General features: G+C 53.9%; 1 protein-coding gene across 1 annotated transcript in view; it reads left to right on the plus strand.

The window, feature by feature from the left end:
- The window catches only part of CUEDC1 (CUE domain containing 1), a 76,606-nt gene that overhangs the window by 41,563 nt on the left and 11,908 nt on the right, over positions 1-23,135 (plus strand). The window contains 2 exon segments of the mRNA XM_032498434.1: positions 14,735-15,319; positions 19,572-19,699. Coding sequence (XP_032354325.1) covers positions 14,966-15,319; positions 19,572-19,699 — 482 coding nt within the window. The 5' untranslated portion in view covers positions 14,735-14,965.

Here is a 23,135-nt window from a genome sequence, read left to right on the forward strand (position 1 = left end):
CTCTCTGAGCTGGAAAGCAGGGACGAGCTGGCCTGTGCTCTCTGTGTGGACCTGCCGCGTGTGGGGGCCTGGGGTCTGCTGCTGCTTTTCCACAGGGGCCCTCTAAGCTGACTTCCAGGTGGGACCCGGGTGTGTCTGAGCCTGTGCTTTTGGTTGTGCAATTCCGAGCCTGCCCCACCCTCCCAGCTCCTTCCTGAAAGTGAAATGCTACAGTCCTTGCTCAAGAACAAAGGCCCCTGAGCTCAGCCCTGCATGTTAATGATTTTCAAGTGTGGCACTTCCTCCTGCCAGGCCTGACTCACTCAGCTGCTGCCGGTGTGGTTGGGATGGAAACCCAGCCTGAAGAGCTCAGACCTGGACAGGGAGGCCCTGCTGGGTGGGAGCCTGGCCGGGCCTGGGACCCCTGCGGCAGAGGGAGGCATATAGTGGCACTGGTCGGCCCAGCTCTGAGCTGGGGTGCACCCTCGTCTCTTCCATCTCCCTGCTCCCCGCCTACTCCATGTGGCTGCTTCTCTCCTGCTCCAGCTGACCCCACGTTCCTAACCCTTCTGGAGCCTCAGTTACCTTCTCTGCCCCATGCAGAGGTAAGAGGCTCCCATTGTTAGTTGGGGTGACCATGTGGGCTTTGGCACAGAATCCTGACTCGGCCACTGAGCTAAGAGACTGTAGGCAAGATATGCTAGTCCTGTCTCAGTTTCCTCACCTGCAAGATAACACCTCCTACCTTGTAGGATTGTAGCAAGGAGACCATGGAGGCAAAGGGCCTAGCATGGTGCCAAGTGATCCCTGCTCTGGGGCCTGTGCCCAGCCTAGAGCCCGGCTGAACAGAACTGGCTTGTGGAACTTGCCCCCAGCACTGGAAACTGTCAAGTGCTGTGCACATGTAGAGCACCATCATTTGGGGCAGTCAGCATGTTCAGAGTGAGAGAATGATCTATTTTGGGATTTTTAAATGACTGGGATCAGCAGACCTTGGCTAGGATTCGCAGATGTTTCCCACTGTGGAAGTGGGGTTTTCATCCTCTCATTTCCTGCCCATCCTTCCTCTTTGGTTCCTTTGCACAGGTACACAGGTCTGCCCGCACAAAGGTGGCACGAATCCAAATTCACGCTGGGTCTGTGGGCTGTGGGTCTGCTGACCCCCACGGTGCCTCTGTCAAGGATTCATAGACCTTGAAGGACGAGTCTATCATATGTTTGCCACCAGCAAGTGACGCTTCAGCACCAGCCGAATACCTCTTGTTTAAATGGCAGTCATCAGGGAGCTGTGGAACTAAGGAATGTCTAGCTGCTTTTGAAAGTTCCCAGGGTGGAGGATATAGCTCAAGTGGTAGAGCACATACTTAGCATACACAAGGTCCTGGGTTCAATCCCCAGGACCTCCTCTAAAAATAAACAAATAAGTAAACCTAATTACCTCCCCCAAATAAACAATAATAATAAAAATTAAAAAAAAAAAGGTCCCAGCAATTCCTGGGTCATCCCCATCTCTTCTCACACACCTGAAGTCTGGGTGACTTGCAACCCACTTGTAGGCTGGGGCCGGTCAGCTACACCCTCTCTCCAACCCGGCCCACATGCCCATTCCGTGACGGAAGAAGGGAGCGCAGGGTCCGCACATCCCTGGCTTCCCGGGAGGGACAGAGCAGCTGCGAGTTTGGGCTTGTGCGGTGACTTGGCAGCGCCTTTGTTTGATGACTGTTGATTAAACCCAGGTGTGCATACCCACTGTTTACAGAATCCTGGTTGGCTCAGGCTGGAATGAAGAAAATGGATATTCAGGGGAGCAGGGAGGTGGCATGGATGATCCAAAAGCCATTTGTTTAGGGCTTGGAGCCAGAGATAAGGTACTTCTGCAGATCTCTGCAAATCAGCCAGGCAGAAATTCTTTTCAATGTGTGTCCCCAGTGTACACTGGCTGCTACAGGGACTAAACAGTCCATGAAACTCATTTCATACACCTGGCGACTATCTGGAGACTCAGGGCAGACACAGGATATTAAGAGTGAAAGGGATCTTGGAGATCATTTATTCCTCCCTGCCCATTTTCCAGATGGGAACCCGAAGGCCCAGGAGGCACAATGACTTGCCCAAGGTCACTTGGCTGGTTGTCGATGGAGCTAAAACCAGAATCTAGGGCTCCAAACTGCATCACCCTGTAAGGTAGTGGTCCTCACAGATTACTGGGCATTAGAATGATCTGGGGAGCTTGTTAACATTGCAGATTCCCAGGCTGCGGCCCCAAGGATTCTGATTCCATAGTGGGGTGAATATGTGTTAGCAAACCCCTCAGAGGAGTCTCTCTGAGACCGCTGCTATAATGCAGAGAGAATTTTTTTTCTTAGACTGCTGGAAAAGCACACTCGCACTTCCCAAAGCCGTGCGAGCAGGTCGTTAGTTGGGGAGGAACAGGAAGAGATACAGACAGCTCTGGAGATGAGAGCATGAGGGGTTAAACCTAGGTTTTAAAACAGGTTGCAAGTAACTGGTGTACCAGAAGACTTGACAGGCACCCTGGTCTCTTTCCTGTAAGGCACGCAATTTGGATGTGGCGCAGCCCTGGACAACCTCAAGGTCACGCACAACTCCATGTCACTAGCCATAAAATGGCTCTGATAGTGCTAGCAGGTAATAATCCGCAGTACTAGATTATCGTGAGGATTAACACGATGCACGGGAAACACTTAGCCTAGCACTCAGTAAATGGCAGGTTCTCTGATTACACATAATTGCTGTGGCAGGGCGGGGAGGGCAGGCCTCTGCTTAATGTCTTTATAGAATGGACGTCTGCTGAGGATTTCATTCGAGGAATGGGATTCTGGTTCTGTAGCTAAAGAAAGGGTACAGGTCCTTCCAGCCCTGGGGGACTGGGATGCAGCCACCTCCTTCTTCAGAGGCGTCATCATGGTTTGCACCTAGCACGGTGGTGCCTTTCTCTGGCCCTGCTCTGCCCCCCACCCTCACTCATGTCCTTGCACCCCTGGGAGGTTTCAGTGATGGGGAAAGTAACACCGAAGAGGGTGTGTTTCTCTCCATTTTCTAGGGATGGAGACTGAAGCCCCCTGGAGGCAAAGGAGGCTGATTATAGGATCCCTAGGACCTCCTGTCCCCTTCCCCTGACAGATTTGAGGGCACAAGGCCCTTCCCCGAACTCCCTTCTAGGAGCTGGTCCTGCAGGGGAACCAGGAAGCCGTGCCTTGGCCAGGCTGTACCACTTCCCAGTTTTGGTTCTGGCCAGATTTGCCGGCAAATCAGGTCAGCCCAAACTCACCCCTCACCATCACTGCACCTGACGCTGTAAAGACCATTTTGGGGCACTTCTGGGGAAGAGAGAGAGGGATGAGGGCCTCATCCAGCCCTGCTGTCAGCCTAGTGAAGGGAGGGGCCTGGAGGGTGGGCCATGGGAAGGGTGAGGGTGCTGTCAGTGCACGTTGGTGTGTGCACATAGGACAGTGCGGCTGTAATTTTAAAAACACAGCTTCCGAGTTGGGTGAAGAGAGGAGTAGGTTCAGTGCCTGGGCTGGATGGGAGGGCTCAGGAAAATCCAAGGGAGGTTAGTGTGTCCCGTGGCTGTGAGGGCCTGGGACAGCTGTGGCACTGTGGGAGTGCACGGTCTGAGGGCACGTGGGTGTGCACCCGCACAGGGAGAGAGCGCTGGCCCAGGGGTCCACGATCTAGGTTCACATCGCACGCAGCTCTGTGGCCACTGAGTTCTGTGACCTCTGGTAACACACCCCATCTGGCAGTGAGAACAGGAACTTTCTTCCTAACTGTGGCGTCTCCAAGGGCATGCGTGGGCTCTGGGGTATGTAGAGTTGAGCAGTGGGGGTGAGGGAGGACCTCGGGCTGGGAGGGGATGCCTGTCAGCTGGCCTCTGGGCACCCCAGCAGTGGAAGGCAAGCTTGGCGGGCAGCTGCACAGATCCAGGAGGGGTGGAGGCGAGGGGCGGGGGAGCAGCCTGTGGTTGGGAAGAGTAGCAGCCCTCGTAAGTGGCTCTAAACAATCCCATCTGCTGTCTGGACCGGGTGGAATTTCTGATGGTGTCCTGGCGGCACGAGGGGGGCCGATGGCCCTCCCAGCCACAGCTGCCGCCTGCTCTTTTGAAGCTGGGGCCCCTCCCCAAGCCCCTGCTCCCAGCCCTGGGTCTGCATTCCTCGGCTGCCAGGGGCGGCACTTCTGAGAAGGCCAACGGCCTGGGTGCCTGCGGGGCCCCGCCCTAGAGGGCAGGCCCCCAGCCCGAGTGGGAGGCCCCATGAAATACTCCAATCACTTGAAGCTTAGCTGGGGGCAGGGTATGGGCAGGGAGGGGGCTCCCTGCTCCACTCAGGGGCCCCAGAGCACCCCTGCCTGAGGTCCTAGAGGCCCCTGAGAAGAGCCTTTGGGCTGCACACTCTCCCCACTCAGGGCCAGATTCAAGATCATAACCAGGCTCTAGACACAGTCTTACTGATGGCTGAGAGTACCCCCTCAGGAAGCCAGCTGAGGAGGTGTGGCTGTCCCCAGTCTACATAGGAGGAAACACACTCAGAGGGAGTCCACTCACCCAAGCAGCGGTGATCCGGATGGAAGCTGAGGTTGGCCGGGAGCTCAAGCCCACCCTTAACGTCGGTTCTCTTACTCAGACTCAGCACCAGTAAAAACCAGCTTGTGGTTTCCCCTCCAGGAAGAGCTTCCTGCCTAGACCCGACCCTGACCTGCCCTGGGGGGCCCTCCACGCCTGTGTTCTGACCTCTGAAAGCCCTGGGGCATCGGCCATCACCTTGCCCACTGGGCCATGGCCCCCCTGAACCCCGCCAGGAGGTGGGCGGGTGTCTGACCCTGAGGCTGGAGGAAGCCCGGCCGGAGGAGGAGGGTGCCTGGTTCCCTCCGAGGCAGGACTGGGAAGGGCTTGCCGAAATAGTCAGGGGTAAGAAGGATTGAGTCGGGACTGCAGGGATTACAAAAGTTTTAAAGCCCTGGAGGCTTGGTGGTTTGCTTTTTTCTTAAGATTTTTTCCTATCGTCATTCAATTTTTGTTTGTTTGGTCTGGTTTGTTATTGTTTGTTTTTTAATCAGAGAACAGTATAAGGAGGAGGTTAAGAACATGAAGTAGGGAGGGTATAGCTCAGTGGTAAAGTGCATGCTTAACATGCTCGGAAGTCCTAGATTCAATCCCTGGTACCGCCATCAAAATACATAAATAAACCTAATTACTTCCCTGCCCCCCTCCCAAATAAAGAGCAGGGCACTGAGGACATTGTTTGGATTCAAATTTTGGCTCTGTCACCAACTGTGTGACCCTACATAAGTTATTTAAACTCTCTGAGTCTTAGTTTCCTTATCTGTGAATTGGGTATAATAATTGCTTTACTGTGGGGCTTTGATTAGATAATGCATGCCAAGTGCTTCGAAAGTGCGTGGCACATAGTAAGAGGCTGTAACTATTATTAAAAAGTAATTCCTGACCCTTGTAGATAATATACATGCGCAAAAAGAACATTTAAAAAATCATTAGCAGCACTGTCACTTGGATGTCCTTTATAGGTTATTTGCTTATTTTATTTTTAAATTAATGAACATGAATCAAAATTTAAAAGATACACGAGGATTTACAGAGAAAAGTTCTCCCGATCTGTCTCTTGTGACCTAATTCTCCGCAGTGGAAACCTATTGTCGGTTTCTTATGAATCCTTTCAGCGCCCTCTCGCTCGCCCTCTCTATACACAGAATACACCCACCATAATGCACTGTCGTATGGAGATTGTACTCACTGTCCTGTGTCTTGTACTGTTCTCCTTAGCAATAGGTCTTAGGCACAGAGACATACAGAGATGCCTCATTTTCTCTGTTTACCGTCGTATAGTGTTCCATTATGTATGTTATATGAATTCCATAGAAATGGAATTCTTGGATCAGTGGGTGGGTGCAAAGTGTGTGTTAGTGTAGGGGAAGGGGGCAGGAGTTGGGACTTCTGTTCCCCGGACCCTCCTCTGCTCACCCTGAGCACCCCTCCCTAACCTTGCTTCCTTGGCCTGGACTCCCTGGGCATGCTCAGATGCTAAATTGTGTGGTGTCATTGACTGACCCCCTGTCCCAGGCACCCAGAGACATCTCCCGTTTCTGTCCAGATTTCAGGGCTCAGCCCCAGACCATGCGGGCTTCAGCCTAACTGCCTGGAGGGGAGGTCCTGGGACGGGCAGCTGGCCCTTCCTTCCCGAGGAGTGGGACCTGGGCCAGCACGAGCTCATCCTTGGAGCCAGCCCAGCTTCCCTGCCTTGCACCTGAGCTGCCAGTAGCCCCTTCTCCCAGCCTGGGCCATTGCACCTGGTCCCAGGTACAAACACATTCCTGTGAGCACAGAGGGGCTTCCCAAGGCTGTGGTCCCCAGGTGGGGTGGTGGGGAGCAGTCTCCTCTCTGTCCACTGAGGTTTGATCTGCCAGGCGTCTGGGTTGAGTGTCCTGGCTGAGCTGGTGGCGTCTGTTGATGGAGAGAGGGATTGTTGTGGAAATAGTCCCGAGCAATTCAGGTAGAGATGGAAAACAGTTGGTTGCCCAGGCAACTGACAGCCTTGGTAGGGTGGAGAAAGGGTTCTTGTAATGCCACGGTTCTGTCTTTCCTTCTGATAGGCTTTGCCTGCAGACTCCTTCCTCCTCCCTTGTTTCCCTGACATGAGCACCAGGCACCCTCAGCCTCTTCAGGGGCAACTCTGGCCCATTAGGACTCAATTCAATCCACAGTTACTGAGTTTTTGCTGTGTGCCCTGCTCTGTGCTCAGCTTTGAAACGCAGAGGGGTGGTCAGGCCTGATGGATGTAGAGTGTCAAATCTGGAATCACATCTCCTGGGCTCAAATGCCAGTTTGGCCACTTAGCTGTGTGACCTTGGACAAGATACTCGACTCTTCTGTGCCTCCTTTTTCCTTCTCAAAAGTGGAAATAGCATTGGTAATATGTACCTCACAGGGCTGTAGAGAGGATGACAAGAGTTATTAACACGCCTAAGGCGCTTGGAATCATGGTTGGCACGCAGAAGCAGGCCCTAAGTGTTATGTTATCATTATTACTATTATGACTGTCATTCTACCATGATGAGCCAAACAGATGACATCTTGGGTCTTTTCAACTGAAAGGCAGAGTTGACTTCTTGATGGACCTCTTATTTTACAGCAGCAAGCCCAGGGCCTCAGGAAAAAAGATAAACGATGGTGTCCTTAGAACTGAGGCTCTGGGGCCAATCCTTTCATAGGCAAGGGACCTTATTAACTTCCTTTGAAACCTCTTGCGCTAGTCCCTACCCAACAGCCCCCACCGATTATAGACATGGCAATGGAGGTTGAGGCAAGAGAGAAAAACTAGGAAAGAAAATGTCTTCTTTCACTTTTTTCCTTCTATAGATTTTTAAAAGATATTTTTGGAGGAGGCAGATTTTCATTTTCTGCCCCAGCCTTAAATTGGACTAAATGATGGGGGATGGCACAGAGAGGTAAGTGGCCAACCCCAGGTCACACAGCCCGGTGTGGCAGAACTGAGTCTGTCCCTCCTTCCCTTCCCCCTCCTCTTCCTCTCAGGTCCCACCACACCTCCTCTTCCCGATAGCTGTGCCCGAGGGTCCTCTCGGCCCTTCCTGACACCCCTGCGCCCAGGAGTGGGCACAGGTGTGGCTGCCCAGCAGCTCTGGGCGCCTGGGGAATGAGGCTGGGCTTTGTTGCAGCCCCAGCAGCTGTGACCGTTTGAGTTTCCATTAACCGGTTTCCGCGCCTTGGGCTGGAGCAGGAGGCTCGGCATTTAAAGGTCACCCGGCTTTTGAAGCTGCAGTGACATTAATAGCTTGGGAAGAAAACAAGCCTGTGCGGGGCAGGAGGACAAGGCGCCTCTGTCAGGGCTGTCCCCTCCCTCCCCACTGGTTGCTCACACACGGTCCACACACACACTTACACACTCAGACACACACACACACACACACACACACACACACAGAGACCCTGGCAGCCTCTCTCTGTCTCTGGTCCCCACCTCCTCTTTCCTCCCCTTTTGGGGCCTCTCCAGCTCAGAAGCCAAGAGGATTGGGCAGACTTCCCTGCACCCTGCCCCCATCGCGTCCAAGGTGACAATTGGACAAGGATGCAGCTGCCCCAGGCCCAGCAGCCTCTCCATTAACGCTGCCATTACCCACTTGAGGTTTCCCCAGGACTTAACCATGGTTACACAAGCGTCCCAGGGGTCAGATGACCTCATTCTGGCCCTGCTGGCTTTTGCAGCCTGGATTCCTAATGAGACAAAGTAAGCCAGGGCCTGGGCTTCTCAGACGGGAAATGAAAGGGCTGGCAAGCCGGCTGGCTCTTGCTTGCCAGTTCTAATCACTTGGTTGTGGCTTGCTCAGAGCGCTGGGTTGAAAAGGGTTCTGAGGTTGTGTAGATTCCATAGGACAATGCCTGGATGGATTAGTGATGTCTGCAAAGGACCCAGGATAGAAATTAGTGGCACTTGTGCCCTGTATGTCCTACCTTGGGAATCAATTATTTTTGAACTATTTCAGTCTTGGATTCTACGACCCCTGGGGCGGCTGGGTGGCTCCTCCCCCTTTCAGTCAGCGGTTGCGGGGGTGGCTGATTCTTGAGTTCTTGGAGGGAGGCTGCTCTGTTTTCCCTTTCCTGGGAGGGCCTTGGCCTGAGCCCGGGGACACCACCTAGTGGCCTGGCATGGCGGCATCCCTGGGCTGGGCCCAGATCCGAGGCCAAAAGGGACAGTAAGTCCCTCTGCAGACTGTGATCACAGCAGTTATAGATAGATCACAAGATTGGGTCTGTCCCCAGTCCCTGGGGGGTTTTCAGAGGAGGGAGCCGGAGGTGTGCAGGGACAGAGCTGGCCGAGGGCAGCCCCACCCTATTCCAGAAGAGTGAAGGGGGGATGAAGGAAAGTGCTGGCAGTATGGGGCCACTGGCCTTCCAACCCCACACCTCCTCCTGAGGCCTCCTGCTCTAACCCCTGCCTTTTGGGTCCTGGTCCTCCAGGGAGGCAGTGGAATATCAGTTCAGATGTTGGCAGGAGCTGACCTCCTGCCCCCTGGAGCTGTCGCTGGCTTGGAAAGAAGACCAGCCTGCCAGCAGCCTTGTGTGCCAGAGAGGAGGCCCTCAAGCCAGGTGGCAGAGGGCTCGGGCGCCTTAACCGTGCCACTGGGCTGCCTTGGCCTTGGTCGTTGTCTGTGAAGTGGGGTAGTAATGCACGCGCTCTACAGATCATAGGTTTGTTGTGACGACTGAATGAGAAGGTAGAGGAGAAAGGGCTTCGGAAATGAAGACAGCGCCTCCCCCTCCCTCACCATTGCTATGAGCCCGAGGAGGAATGGAAGGAAGAGAACCCATAGTTACTGTGCTCCGACCTCTTTCCTCCCCTCCTCTACTTACCCACCCAACAAGTATCTATTGACAGTGCTGGGCACTGTGTTAGGCACTGGGGACACTACAGTGAATAAAGCAAAGGCCTTGCCCTCGCGGAGCCACGTTCTAGTGGGAAGATGGTCAGCAACAAACAAACACATAATCTCTCAGGTGGTCTGTTTCATGAGCAAAGCAAAGCAGGGTACAGGTGAGGGAACACTGGCGGATGGGCTGGGTGGCGTTGCCTCTCCAATAAAGTGATGCTTGTGTAGGGATCAGAAGGGAGGGAGGGAGCTGTGTACGTATTTGGGAGGAGAACATGGCAGCCTGTGCAAAGAATAAGTTCTGAGGCTCCTGGATGGGAGTGTGTGTGACCTGGGGGTGGACTAGCAGGGCTCCGGTGGCAGAGAGGGAGGGGGGGAGAGAGCGAGGGTGTGTGTGCATGTGCACGCGCTTGGTGTGCCAGGCAAAGTCAGAGACGGGGCACAGGCAGGACCATGTGGGGCCTGGTAGGCTGAAGTGAGGCTCTGGATTGTGTTCTGAGGACATGGGGAGCCGCGCTGGGAGGGTTGGAGCAGAGGAATGGCAAGACCTCTGGATGAGTAGTCTGCAGGGATGCGATCAGGAAGGCCAGGAGACAGGCACGGGACGGGAGCAGCAGAGGTGTTGAGGGGTGCCTGGATTCTAAAAACATTTCGAAGACAGGGAAGACTGGATTTACTGCAGCTGGGTGTGGGCTGGAAGAGGACTCAAGCACTCCAGGATGACTCCCAAGGTTTTGGCCTGAGCCACATGGAGAAGGCGAGGAGGAGCAGGTTGGGTTAGAAGGAATCGCGAAGTCAAATGACCTGTTACATTGGAGCTGCTGTTGGACATCCAACTGGAGGCAGCAGATCAGATGTGCAAGTGTGGAGGTGAAGGGCATGTTGTCGGAAGACCTCAGGGCGAGAGAAATTTGGGAGCCAGTGTTCAGTGTGTAGATGGTATTTAAAGTCATGGGACTGGAGGAAAGTATAGCTCAGTGGTAGAGTGTTTGCTTAGCATGCACGAGGTCCTGGGTTCAATCCCCAGTACCTCTATAAAAAAATAAAGTTGTGGGACTGGATAAGATCGCTCAAGGTATGAAGGTAGCCCAGGCAAAGGGCCAGGACCTGTGCCAGAGGCCATACCAACCTGTCCCATTGGGTGTTTCCTGTACTCAGGCACCCATATAAGTTCTATCATAACACCCTGTCCAGGTAGGTATTATCCAAGTTTTGACAAATGAGGAAGCTGAGGTTCAGAGAAGTGAAATAATTTCCCCAAGTCACCCAGCCTGACTAGACCCAGCAGACTGGGAACACTGGATTCTGGCTCCCAGTCTCATGTCCCCCACGTGGGCCCTCCCTGACCCTGCAGGAGACTGGCTGCGATGACCTTGGGCGAGGTCGGGAGAAGAGCACTCCGGGCAGCTGGCTCACCTCCCTGGGCCAGGCTGGGAGTGACTCAGGCCTTGGCTGGCTTGCAAGCTTGGAGTGAAGCTGGGCTGTTTACCGCCCCTGCCAGGCCTGGATTCCTTTCCGGGGAGGCCTGGCTCCCTGGGTTCTGGGGGAGGACAGGTGTGGGGTTTCTGCTTCCCAAGCCCCAGGTTACTCACAACCTGAAAGTTTAGGAGAGCCTTTGAGTTGGCCTCCAGAACGTCTAACGGGCTCAGCAGGTTTGATTCGCTTCCTTTTTCAGAAGTCAGGGGTTATCTCCCTCTGTTTCCCCGCCAGTGCCCATCAGCTGGGGTTCAGAGAGTGGTTTCCCCAAGGTCACAAGCCAGTTCTGGGACAGAGCCAACAGAACCCCTCCCTCCCTCCCCCAGTGCTGTCTGGGTCACATTTCCTCTGCTGGAGTGTCAGCCAGGCTGTGCCCAGTCTCCTAAGCCTTTCTGAGGCTTCTTGGCTCCTAGCCCTGCAAGGCTGACTTGGCATTTTGGGCTCTTAGGAAGTGGGTTCCTAATTTTGGCCTCCTCTACGTGCTGGCTGTGTGACTTTGTGCAAGTTACCTAACTTCTCTGAACTGTTTTCCACAGCTATAACATGGAGACGGTAACATCTATCTCTGGAGTTGTACTAAAGATTAAACATGAAAGTGTCTGGAATAAGCTCGTAAACCTAAGTCGCCTGCCTTTAATTTTTTCATGTGTTTTATTTATTTATTTATTTTTATTGAGTCATAGTCAGTTTACAATGTTGTGTCAATTTCTGGTGTACAGCACAATGCTTCAGTCATACAGGAATATACATATGTTCATTTTCATATTCTTTTTCACCATGAACTACTACAAGATATTGAATATATTTCCCTGTGCTATATAGTATAAACGTGTTAATCTATTTTTTCATGTGTTTTAAATTGCTTTTCATTTGAGCTGTGCTGGTTGCAGAAGGCAGCGTGTTGTGCATAACTCTGACCCTGAGGACAGTCCTTTTCCCTGCTCCCAGCCATTCTGGCCAAACCTCAGCCCTGGCCTCAGCCTCTGCACTGGAGTTTAGTGAGGGGTGGGGTGGGGGTCCTCTGAGAAGTGGGGACCGTCACAGTTCCTCCTGCTGTGAATTACAGGCAGACTGGCTTTGGGAGTCTGTGGGTCCATGCAGAGTCCTGTGAAAACGGTGTTTCTGTACATTGAATCCTATTCCCCTGCCTTTCCCATGAGGAGTCATGGTCTCATCCACAGAAGTACCCTTTGATGGAATATTCTAGGCTCTGCCACTGCTGGCTCTGTGTCCTGGGCATCCCCTTGGTTTTGGGTCTCATCTCATCTGTAATGAGGAACAGGCTATGGGGGCGGCTTAGAGCTGCCAGCTGTTTCCATGTCACGGCAGACACAAAATGTGATTTTTCAAAGCTTTGCCCCCCGGGTAAAGGGAAGAGGCTGCTGGGGCCGTGGTGTCCCAGCTGGCCTCCCCGGGGCTGTGAGGATCAATGTCTCCTTCCAGAAGGCTGATGGGAGTATCCAGATGCTGGGGAAGGATCCCCTGGAATCCCCTGCCCCATCCACTCTGGGAGCAGCTTGGCCCACACACCAGCTGGCCCTGGCTCTTCTGGGGCAGTGGCAGCAACAGTCACGCGGCCAACCACATTCCAGGCAGCACACTGAGGATTATCTTACTTAACTCTCCTTGAAGCCCCATTCATGTAGGTGAGAGATTGGGCACAGAGAGGAGAGGGGACTTGTACCAGGTCCCACAGCTAGGAGGTCCTACAGCTGGGAGCTGCAGAGCTGGAGTTGCATCCTGGGGCCAAGCCAGTGCCCTGACTTAAATGGCAGGAGTGCAGAATGCCTCTCAGGGGCTTCCCGACCCTCAGAGAGGCCCAGAGCCCAAGGGGCCTGTAAAGGGGGCTGTTAATGGGGAAAATGTGGACCCATCATCTTCCTTCTTTGTCTCTCAGGATGGGTCAGGTCCTGGCTTCTTTCTCCTAGGGGCTGCATTTCCCAAAGTGAGAGCCAGGTCCCTCCATCTCTTTTACTAAGTTACTCAAGGGGCAGGGAGAAGGTGGCTTTACTCCAGAGGTGTAGCACAAGGCACTGACCCCTATGTGCCATGACAGTGGGACAGCAGATTGCAGCCCAGGGCACTGGCTTTTGGGGCCTCCTGAGGGCCTTGTTAGAAGCCTCAGGGCAAGTGTCCAGAATCCAGGATAAAGGCCACAGCAGGGTGGAGTCCCACTTTGGAGGGTGTTCTGGAAGCATCCTCTGACCTTCAGTGTGTTGGGCGTGGTGGGAGGTGTGGGGGTGGGGAGCTGGGGTGTCTAAAGTCAGCTGCAGGAGGCCATGTCATCCTTGGCTACCTTCCTATGTTCATTCTCATAACACATTTCTTGGACTGATCATTTGAGGTCACTTCCCTGTGCTTCTTTGTGAAATGGCTTTGGCCTCTCTGGGCTGGGACTTGCTCATCTGGGAAGAGATGGGGTGAAGGAGGTTGGATAATAAATCCTGCTTCACTCAGTCAACAGACTACTACTCAGGCATTAAAAATGACAGAGTAGATCTATATGTTCTGACATGAGAAGATGGCTACAATAAATTATGAAATGGAAAAAACAATTCGCACAGTAGAATTTATGGTTTGATCACATTTCGGTAAAATAAATCCATACGTATGGTAGTATGTGCATAGAAAAAAGGACCTAGATAGATATACCAGAGTGTTAACAGGTTTCCTCTGAGGGCGGGAGGGGATCATTGTTCTGTAACATCAGTGTCCGGAGGTTGCATGGGGCCCGTGTGTTTCCAGTTTCCTATTCTTGAATACAGCCCGCCTCCCTGGGACTAGGCAGACCCACCCAGCAAGTCCCAGAGCAGAAACCCTGGACTATTTCCACATCCCTCTAAGGGGGTGGAGGTTTGCAGGAAGTTAAGAATCTCAGCATAGCAGCAGCGGAAGGCACTGGAGGAACAATATGAAGTCCCATTTTACCTGTGAGGGGACTGACCTAAAGGGACAGACGGAATCAGTGGTAGTGACAGGTCTTCTGGCCTTCCGCACCCTCTGGTCTAGCCTTCCTTCCATCACCAGTTAACTGCTGAGGTCATGGCCAGGCAGATCATCCCGCTGATTTGTTCACAACAGTGTTTCTCTATCAATTGCCAAAGATTATGACCCCAAGTAGAAAAGAATTTAACATCCTTTGATGGAACAGTCCCTTAAAATAGAGCTGCCACTGCCACTTTTCTACAATTAGTAAATTACTGTACATCTTGGGATAAGCATGAGAAAGTCAGAACTTGACGTTTTGAGACACGTTCAACTCTCAGTTGACTGCACCAACAGGCATGCGACCTTGGTAGTGATTTACATGCCTGGTTCTGAGTGGGCTGCTCATGTTCTGTGGCAGATTTAGTGGAGCTTTGCACAAAGTGGATGCCATGATGGTGGGGCCCTGATGGGGGGAGGTGAGGAAAGCAGAGACTGGATGGGGCTGGAGACCAGAAGGGGAGGACATTGCTTATACAGAGCCCTCCTGCCCCCGTCCAGTCCTTAGGGATAGTTGGCAGTGGGTGTAGTGGTTAAGGCCAGGGGCTCAGGGGCCATAGTCCTGGGCTCAAATCTCATTTCCTCCACTTCCTCAGGTCTGTGCCTCTGTTCTCCCATCTGCATAAGGGGGATACTAGCACCTACTTCATGATGATGTCATGAGTTAACCCGCGCGCAATACTTAGGATGTAAGCCCTTGCTAACTGGTAAAGAGCAGGGCTGTTGAATTACCACAGCTGGAGAGAAAGCAAAAAGAAGCCGTTCTCCCGTGGATGTGGTAGTTGGGTGGTGGTGTCGCCCTAATTCCTTTTGGCACCATCCTGAGCTCAAGTTTGTTGCATTCGTCCCCTGACTCTGTCCTCCTCGGTTTCAGGTGGGACGGTCCGGTGAGCCTGCCCCAGGATGCTCCGGGGGCGTGGATGACCAGCCGCGCAGCCCCACACGGCCCAGGCCCGGATGCCGCGCCCTAGTCTCCTGACCCGGGGACCCCGCCCGTCGCGGGACTGAGCTGCCCGAGCCCGCCGAGCCAGCAGCGACGGCGCAGGGACCCGGGGGAAGGGGCTCGGCGCGGGCGGGAAGCATTTTCCCCCAGCGGCTCGGCAAGATGACCAGCCTGTTCCGCCGGAGCAGCAGTGGCGGCGGCGGCGGGGGCGGCGGGGGCGGCGCGGGCGGCTCGGCGGGGGCGCGCGGGGCCGGGGGCAGCGCGGCGGCGGCCTCGCAGGAGCTCAACAACAGCCGGCCCGCCCGCCAGGTGCGCCGCCTCGAGTTCAACCAGGCCATGGACGACTTCAAGACCATGTTCCCCAACATGGATTACGACATCATTGAGTGCGTGCTGCGCGCCAACAGCGGCGCCGTGGACGCCACCATCGACCAGCTGCTGCAGATGAACCTGGAGGCGGGTGGCGGCAGCGTCTACGAGGACAGCTCGGACTCGGAGGACAGCATCCCCTCGGAGGTAGGGGCGCGGCCCCGATAATTCACCAGGAGCTCCAACAACTGAACCTCTTAGAGGACTGGGTTTTATTCCTGTCTGGGTTCTGCCTAGCAAGCAGAACTTATGTCTTATTTGTCCTAGGGAAGCTGTACCCAAGTCAGCCTGTGGCCTTATTATATGGCCAAAAATCATCCAGTCACTCAGCAAACACTGTGCACTTACTCAGGGCTGTGCCAGACACCATACTAGACCAGAGGGTCAGAGGTCATCAGACAAGGAGCTCGTTAAAAATGGAGACACCTGGGCATCACCCCAACATTCTGAATCCCACTTGGTCTGTGTTTGTCCAGAAAGGCTCCTCTTGAACCTCTGGGTATCCCCTTTGGCCAAGTCAGAGTTCCTGCCCTCACAGCTCACAGTCCAGTGGGGACTAGAGGTACGTGTCAGGCAATGACAGCCTGGAGAGGTAAATGTTAGGATGGGGGAACTGAAAGCAGCAGAGAGAAAATGATGGCTGAGAACCAAAGAAAGAGTGAAGAGTGAGAGAAAGGAGTGCAGGCAGAGGGAACAGCTTGTGCAAAGGCTCAGAGGTGAAACAGGGCAGGAGTCCTTAGGGAACTGGCAGCAGTTCTGTTTGTCAGGGTCCTAGAGTGAGCAGAGACCAGGAGGCCTTGTGGCTGAGAAACAGTGGGGCTGTACCCTAGAGCCTAGGGAGCCATGGAAGAGGGATGACACACCAGACTTGCAAGTTCAATTCCTGTGACCGAGGAGTGAGTGATACCCAGGCTGGTCGGTCTCTCCTCTCTCCAGGGAGGTGGGTGGAGGAGAAGGGACCAGCTCGCTGAATCAAGGCCCACCTGCTGGGTGTGGCCAGGCCTCCCTATGCCCATCCAAGAGTTCAGGACGCATCTTGCCCCCCCAGTCTCGGCAGGACCTGCCATGCTGGGCGCAGAAGGGGCACACAGAGTCTTTCAGCAAGGGAGTCACTGCCTGCAGGGGCATCAGAGACATGCAGCCATGGACAAGACAGAAGGACCCAGCAGATGGGATTCAGCTCTGCTCTTTGGCCCCAGCCTGGGCCAAGCACCATCCCACATGCTTAGCTGCATCATCGCTTCAAATCTCATAAACTTTGTGAAGTGGTATTGTTATTGCCCTCATTTACAATGAGAAGCCAAGACCCACCTGTGGCCTCAGAGTCCTCAACATAGCCCTGCAGGTGGCCATTCTCCGTTAATCTTGCAGAGTAGAGTCCACTTGCCCTTCCTCCTGTAGGGGGTGCTGACTGAGATTTCTCTTTCTAAGTAGAGGAGAAGCTCTGTGGGCAATGACATTTGGCTCATCCCTATGTCACTTGCAGCACTGGGACAGTCACAGCATGTGACAGGCACTCAGGGAATGTTTGCTGAATGAATAAATGCTGCTGTCTTTGCACAGCTTTTTTTTTTTTTTTTTTTTTTTAGTGAATTCTGACTGCTTTATTTTGGGGGGAGGGGAAGTAACTAGGTGCATATATTTATTTTTAATGGAGGTACTGGGGATTGAACCTAGGACCTTGTGCATGCTAAGCGTGCACTCTACCACTGAGCTATACCCTCCCCCCTGCACAGCTTTCTTTAGTCTATTTTCCTGGGAAACCACTCTTTTACTCCGCCTGGATTAGCTAGTGGAGGGAGCTTTAGAAAAACCAGATCTCCTTTGTGAAAAGGAGGGGTAGGTGCATGTGTGTGTGCGTTTGGGGGGGTGTGTGTGTGTATGTTTGCAGATACAGCCTTTAAGTGTGAGCTGGAAGGAAAGTTCTCTGCCAACACTGACCCCTTCCATGGTCTCATTTGTTCTGACAGTCTGGCAGGTAGGATAATATTTCCTCCTTTGTTTTCAGCACCCACAGCCCTGTGAGCCACCACAAAGCGTCACCGATGCCCTACACAAGCCTGCACTGTGTGTGCTTCTGTTTTGCTAAGAATCTTGCTTTCCAGATTGAGCCCCTTCTCAGCACCCCTCCTGGGCTCCCCCCTACCCCCATCTTTGGAGCTCAGCTTGGGCCTATTCATTCCTGACCAGCCAAAAGTGCTTCGGAAAATTTATGAGCGGCAGCTGGAATGACAATAACTGCTGACTGGAAAAAGCCCCCTCTCTGAGGGCTGATGGATGGTGGGCTGGCCCTGAGGGGGATCCTTGCCACAGAGAAATATCTCCTGTCAGATCAATGGCCCGGACCTTGGCCCCCGGAGCACCTGGCAGGCATCCATCACCCACACTGAGTGAAGCCAGGAGGCCACAGGACCGAAAACTTCAGCACCTTTCTTTAGAGCCAGAAGAACAACCTCACTGTGGCTGGTGAAACTGGGGGGAGGGCCGGGGAGCCAGACACATGGCTGGGGTTACTCTCCCTGGAGACTCGGATCAGCCTTTCCGGAGTGTGCCTGGCCTGCTGTCTGCCTGGTTGGCGTTTCCTCATTCTGCTCCAGGAGCCTCTGATGCATGTCTGGTTCTTGCAGCCCCAGGAGGCCGCAGGAGGAGCTGGAGGGGCTGAGAGCGGAGGCCTGCTCTCCCTGAATCTGCGGGCCGGCTGCTACAGGTCCCAGTCATACGAACCCCACGCGGCTTCCTTCTGGGAACCACTCCTACTGAGCTCTCCCCTCCTTTTCCATCTCACTCAGATCAGCGTCAGTGGAGACAGGCCAGGCCAGCCACTGAAGGAGGAGAGGCTTGGCCTCCAGGCCCCAGCTTAGAACCCTGTCCCTCAAAGCAGTTGTGTGCCAGGCACCAGCAGTTCACCAGTGAACAGACCTGGACTTTACAGTGTTTTATTTTTTCTCTCTCTCTCTCTGTCTTTTTTTCTTGTGGAAATTTGGGGTAAGGAGAGCAGTGGCCCACAAAGCAGCTACATTCTTCTTTTTCTGCAAAAGCATCTGTTTAAATACTTACCGCCTCATAGGAAAGAACGTTAGTGCATTCCAGGGCAGGAGGCCTCCTTGGGTCAGGCTGGCTGTGTGTGCGCAAAGCATGGCAGTGTGTGTGTGCGCAAAGCATGGCAGTGTGTGTGTGCGCGCGCCTGTGCACGTGCGCATGCTCATTGACCCACCTGCCCGTCCTCAGTGGTGTCACTCTGACACTCCGGGTGCCGGGCTGTGGCTGGGCTCGGGGCAGAGGTGTGCCGGGGCAGAAGCAGAGGCAGCTCAGCGGTGACTTCTGCAGACTCACTTAGGGCTCAGATTTCAGGCCAGTTGACAGCCTCTAAGTCCTTCCAGTGTTCTTTGGAGGAGATGAGCGCAGAGCTGAGCAGGAGAGGAGAAGGGAGCAGGAGGGTAAGGTGTAGGCCGGGTGGGGTTGTGTGACCTGGGCTCTCCTGGGTCGACAGCTTCCTCCTGCCGTGGACCCCTCCGTGGACCTCTGTGGAAGGGTCCAGGTCAGTCCACATGGCAGGAACCCTGGCCTTCATCCAGCCCTTGGCTGCCCTTGCCCCTTTCTCTAGTTCCTGGATGAAGAGAGGAGTCTGGGAGGAGGAAGGGCAGGCATCCTGGGCCCTCCCTTTACCTCTATCCACCCTGAGAAACCAACCTGGTGTGCAAGCATCGTGTCTGAAGGAGGGACGCTAGCCGCAGAGACCATGTCCATGTCAAGACTTAGGTCTAGGAACAGTGTGTGGCTTTTGCCTTGTTAATCAGTCAGCCTGGGCCTCAGTTTCCTCATCTATAAAATGGGAGTAACGACCCACAGCCTACTTTGCCCAGTTGTTCCAGCTTAAGGAGAGGGCATCGATGTGGAAGTACTTAGAGGGTAGGAATGATGTTAGTTATTTACTGAGAGGAACGCACGTACAGAAGAGTCCACGAGTCACAAGTGTGCAGTTCAGCGAAGTTTCGTCAGCACCCCGGTCAGGAAACATCAGAGAGGCTGGGATCCCCCTCATGCTCCTTCCGAGCTCCCCAGAGGTCACACTGCTCCAAGTGCAATCACTGTTTTGATTTTGCCTGGTTTTGATCCTTCCTTGGATGGATAATGCTGCCCGGAGCATTCCTCTGGGGACGTGTGCTTTCACGTCTGCTGTGTGTGTGGGAATCGCGGGCTCAGAGGTAGCCCGGGTGCTAGGTGTTAGTGAAGGGAGCCAGACAGTTTTGCAGAGTGGTGCTTGTATCAGTTTACACTCCCAGCAGCAGTGGCAGAGTTCTCTTACTACACATCCTCACCCACACTTGATTTTGTCTAAATTTAATTTACATTCAAGGAAGGACTGTTAATATTTCTTCCTTTATTGCCTCTGATGCAGATTTTGGAAAGAACCTTGGAACCTGATAGCTCAGATGAGGAGCCCCCGCCTGTGTACTCCCCGCCAGCCTACCACATGCACATGTTCGACCGGCCTTACCCTCTGGCTCCCCCAACGCCACCTCCCCGGTAAGAATCTGTCTCCTCTCAGAGCGCAGGGCAGTTGGAGGGGAGGGGGATGAGAGGTTGGGATTGAGTACAAACACAATAGGAAACTTGGCTGGACCCCTCAGTATACTGTCCCACCAAGAACAGTCTTCTACTGCAGCAAGAGGCACTTTAGCTAGATACCAAGGAGAACTTTCAAAGTGTGAGGATTGCAAGAGCAGACATTCACTAAATTCCTACTCTCGGCTGGGCGCTATGCTGAACACACACTTAAACAGACTTAATCAAGGCTCAGCCTCTGCCTTCTGGGAGTTTATAGTCAAGCGAGATGCATCATGAGGGTGACAAATGCACGGAAGGGGTCCAGACACTGCCTCTCCTGGGCAGACGTTACTAACTGAGCGCTGTGCTCTTTCCTGCTTAGTTGAGATGGGACTTCAGAATCCTCCTCAACACAGCACTTCCAGACAGTCATCAGTAATTGATGGAATAGATAGCTATTTGCCATCCCTGGTCTAGGGATGTTGTAGGGATTTTTAAGCAACGAGGGCAAGTAAGTCGCTTTTTCTGGGCTAATCCGATGATTGGAGGGCGAAGAAGAGATTGCTAGGTCCCTGGAGAAATCTTCCCGGTCAGGGACTCTGTAATTTGGAAATTTTAAATGAAGCTGTTTGCCAGCCAGGTCCCGTGGGTCTCCGAGGCGCTTGTTTTTTTCTGGGCTCCCTGTTCACGGTGGGCTGTTGAAGCCCAGGTGTCTCTTTGTCCTAGACCTGCTGGTCCTTAGAATGACTCCGGCCTGGAGTGGGGAGGGGCTGGGGGAAAGGATGGGACAAGGGACTTGTTCCAGTCGATCTTCCCTTCAGGGGATCTTGGGGGCCCCAGACAGTGTGATCATACAGGTATAGATAATAAATCATAACAGCCACCATTTACTAAGTGACCTTCAAATGCTAGAAACTGACAAGGTTCTTTACCTACACCATTGCATTCAAATCATCCAGCAGCTTGTGAGGTAGGCCCTGTTGTCATCCCCATTTTACAGATGAGGAAACTGAGCCTTGGAGAAATTTCTTAACTTCCCTAAGACTACCGAGCTGGGATTTGAACCAGGTCATTCTGACTCCAAAGCCAACAGATGTGCTTCACTGCTGTGTCCTGTCATCTCCCTGATGAGGAAAACCTCTGTGATTGCAGCTCAGAGAGCTGGTAGAAGCCTAGAAAGTTATGGGGGTGGGGGAGGAAGCAACGTTTGGAGTCATGGCCTGGAGTGGAGCTGAGGTCCTTCCTCTATCACAAGTGACACAGGAGGCTGCAGTGGGGGGAGGCAGGGAATAAGTGGATAGGTCTGGGTGAGATCTTGGCAGGCCTTGCAGCCTGGGATGAGTCATGACGCCCAGGGCTAAAGGATCTTCCTTTGACATTTTTCTTTAATGTCCCAAGATGCCTTTTCAAATAGTTCGGCTTCTATTAGAATAATTCTACTTATTTTTCCGAAGGGAAAGCTGAGCCCAGAAGAGACAGAATCCCATCGTAAACCTGGTGTGGACATCCTGGCCACATCCTCCCTCCCCTCCTCTGGGTCTGGTGGGTCGGGTTGGGTAGGGGTAGTGCTGCCCAGGGCTGGGAGCCCCAGCTGGGGGCAAAGTGACCTCAGCACTAGACCAAGGCTCAGGAGGTCTCGCTCACACCCTGTGACTTTGGACAGGTTGCCTTCTCTGAGATTCAGGGGCCTGACCCAGAAGTGAAGGCTTTGCTGGGCTGGGGGTGGATACAGGGAAGAGAACTTGCATTGTGGAGTCAGACAGAAGCAGAGTGTTCTCCCCAGTCACTCCCTGCCCCTTGAGCGACCGAACTTCTGATTCTTTAGGTGCCTTTGGCTCACTGCTCAAACTCCCTGAACTTCTTTTGCCTCATCTGTGAAATGGGAATACTGATCCCCACCTCGGCACTCTTGTGAGGGTTGAACGAGATGTCATGTGGGTAGCACTTAGCACAGTGTCGGGTGTGAACCAGACCCATCACCAGTGGTTTACTGCTCCGTCCCGCCCCCGGCTGCACAGCTGGCCTCTGATGTCAGCTCCGACAGTGAACACTGACACCAGTGATGGGGCTGCCCTCAGAGGCCAGTGTTCAGAATAGGCAGGGCCAGTCTCTGAGCATGTGCCCCTTTGCCCCAGGATGGCCCTGCTAGGCCCAGATCAACCCCCAACCCAGTTACAGGGCCTCATTCCGTCTCTTCATCCAGGACGCGCATTTTCAGCATTTACTGAGTCACCTGAAGCATGCAGGCACTGAACCATGTCTATTACAGAGGTGGACACAGCGCAGCTGGGACCTTCAAAGGAAATCAGAGTCTGTGGGAGGCACAGACGCCAGGCGGGGTGTGGGGAAGATGGCCTAGAGGAGCTGATGTCCAAGCTGTGACCTGGTGAAGTGGACAGGATAGCATTCCAGGCAAAGGAAACAGCATGTGCAAAGGCCTGGAGGCAGGAAAGAGGGGAACCTTCTAGGGGAACTCTAGGAATTTTGGAACAGCTGGGGGAAGCTGGAGAAGCGAGCAGATTATGGAGGGCCTTGTGGGTCCTCCAAGGAGCTTTGACCCTATCCCACAGCCAGGGCATTTAAACTGGAGAGTGAGATCAGATTAGCATTTTAGGAATCTCCCTGTGGCTGCTGGGGGCAATCAGATGTGAGTGGGGACCTGGGGGAGGAATGGCCTGGCTCCCTTCTGTCACCTCCAGTGACTGGGGTGCTTTTGAGACAGCAGATGGGGCAGGGTTTGGGAGCTGGCCCTGCTGGGGCACAGAGAGGCAAGGTGATCCCAGGGGAGCATGCCTGGAACGCCAGGATCCCTGGGCCCAGGTTTTACCAGGATGATCTATGTGCCCTGGGACAAGGCCTGACCCCATCTGGGCCTCAATGTCTGGTCTTTACCAAAACTCCTTCCTAGAAGGCTTGCTGCTGAAATCCTTCTGGGCTCTGGTATTCTTTGGGTAAACCTGGGGTTCTGCTGGGTCTGAGGTTCCAGTTCTGAGGTCCAGAGGCAGAGGCTCTGGGTCAGGAGAGCCTCCCCAGCCTTCTCTCTCTTCCCTCCCCCGGCCTGTCCTTGCCTCTCTCTCCAGACTGAAAGACAGTCTCTGAAACCCAGAGGCACCCCTCCTCGCAGGCCACCTGCTGTTCTTCCGTTGAAATTACAGCCTTGGAAGTTTTTTTATTTGCCTCCCAGCTCATTTCTGACATTCCTTTCCAACCACAATGGAGTTGCCTGGGCCGCCTGCACTCAGGGCTCCCTGGCTCTCGCAGCTGTGGGCTGACCTCATCTCAGCCGGTGCCAGGGCAGGGGGCCGGCAGGGGGCTGGCCTGCCCCTCCTCCAGGACCATGGGCCCAGCAGCCGGGGGAACTCAGCTGAGGGCGAGCCTTCTGCTCCTCATCCCCCATCCTCCTCCCCACTTGGGT

The sequence above is a fragment of the Camelus ferus genome, chromosome 16 (assembly GCF_009834535.1).
Source record: "Camelus ferus isolate YT-003-E chromosome 16, BCGSAC_Cfer_1.0, whole genome shotgun sequence".
NCBI lineage: Eukaryota > Metazoa > Chordata > Mammalia > Artiodactyla > Camelidae > Camelus > Camelus ferus.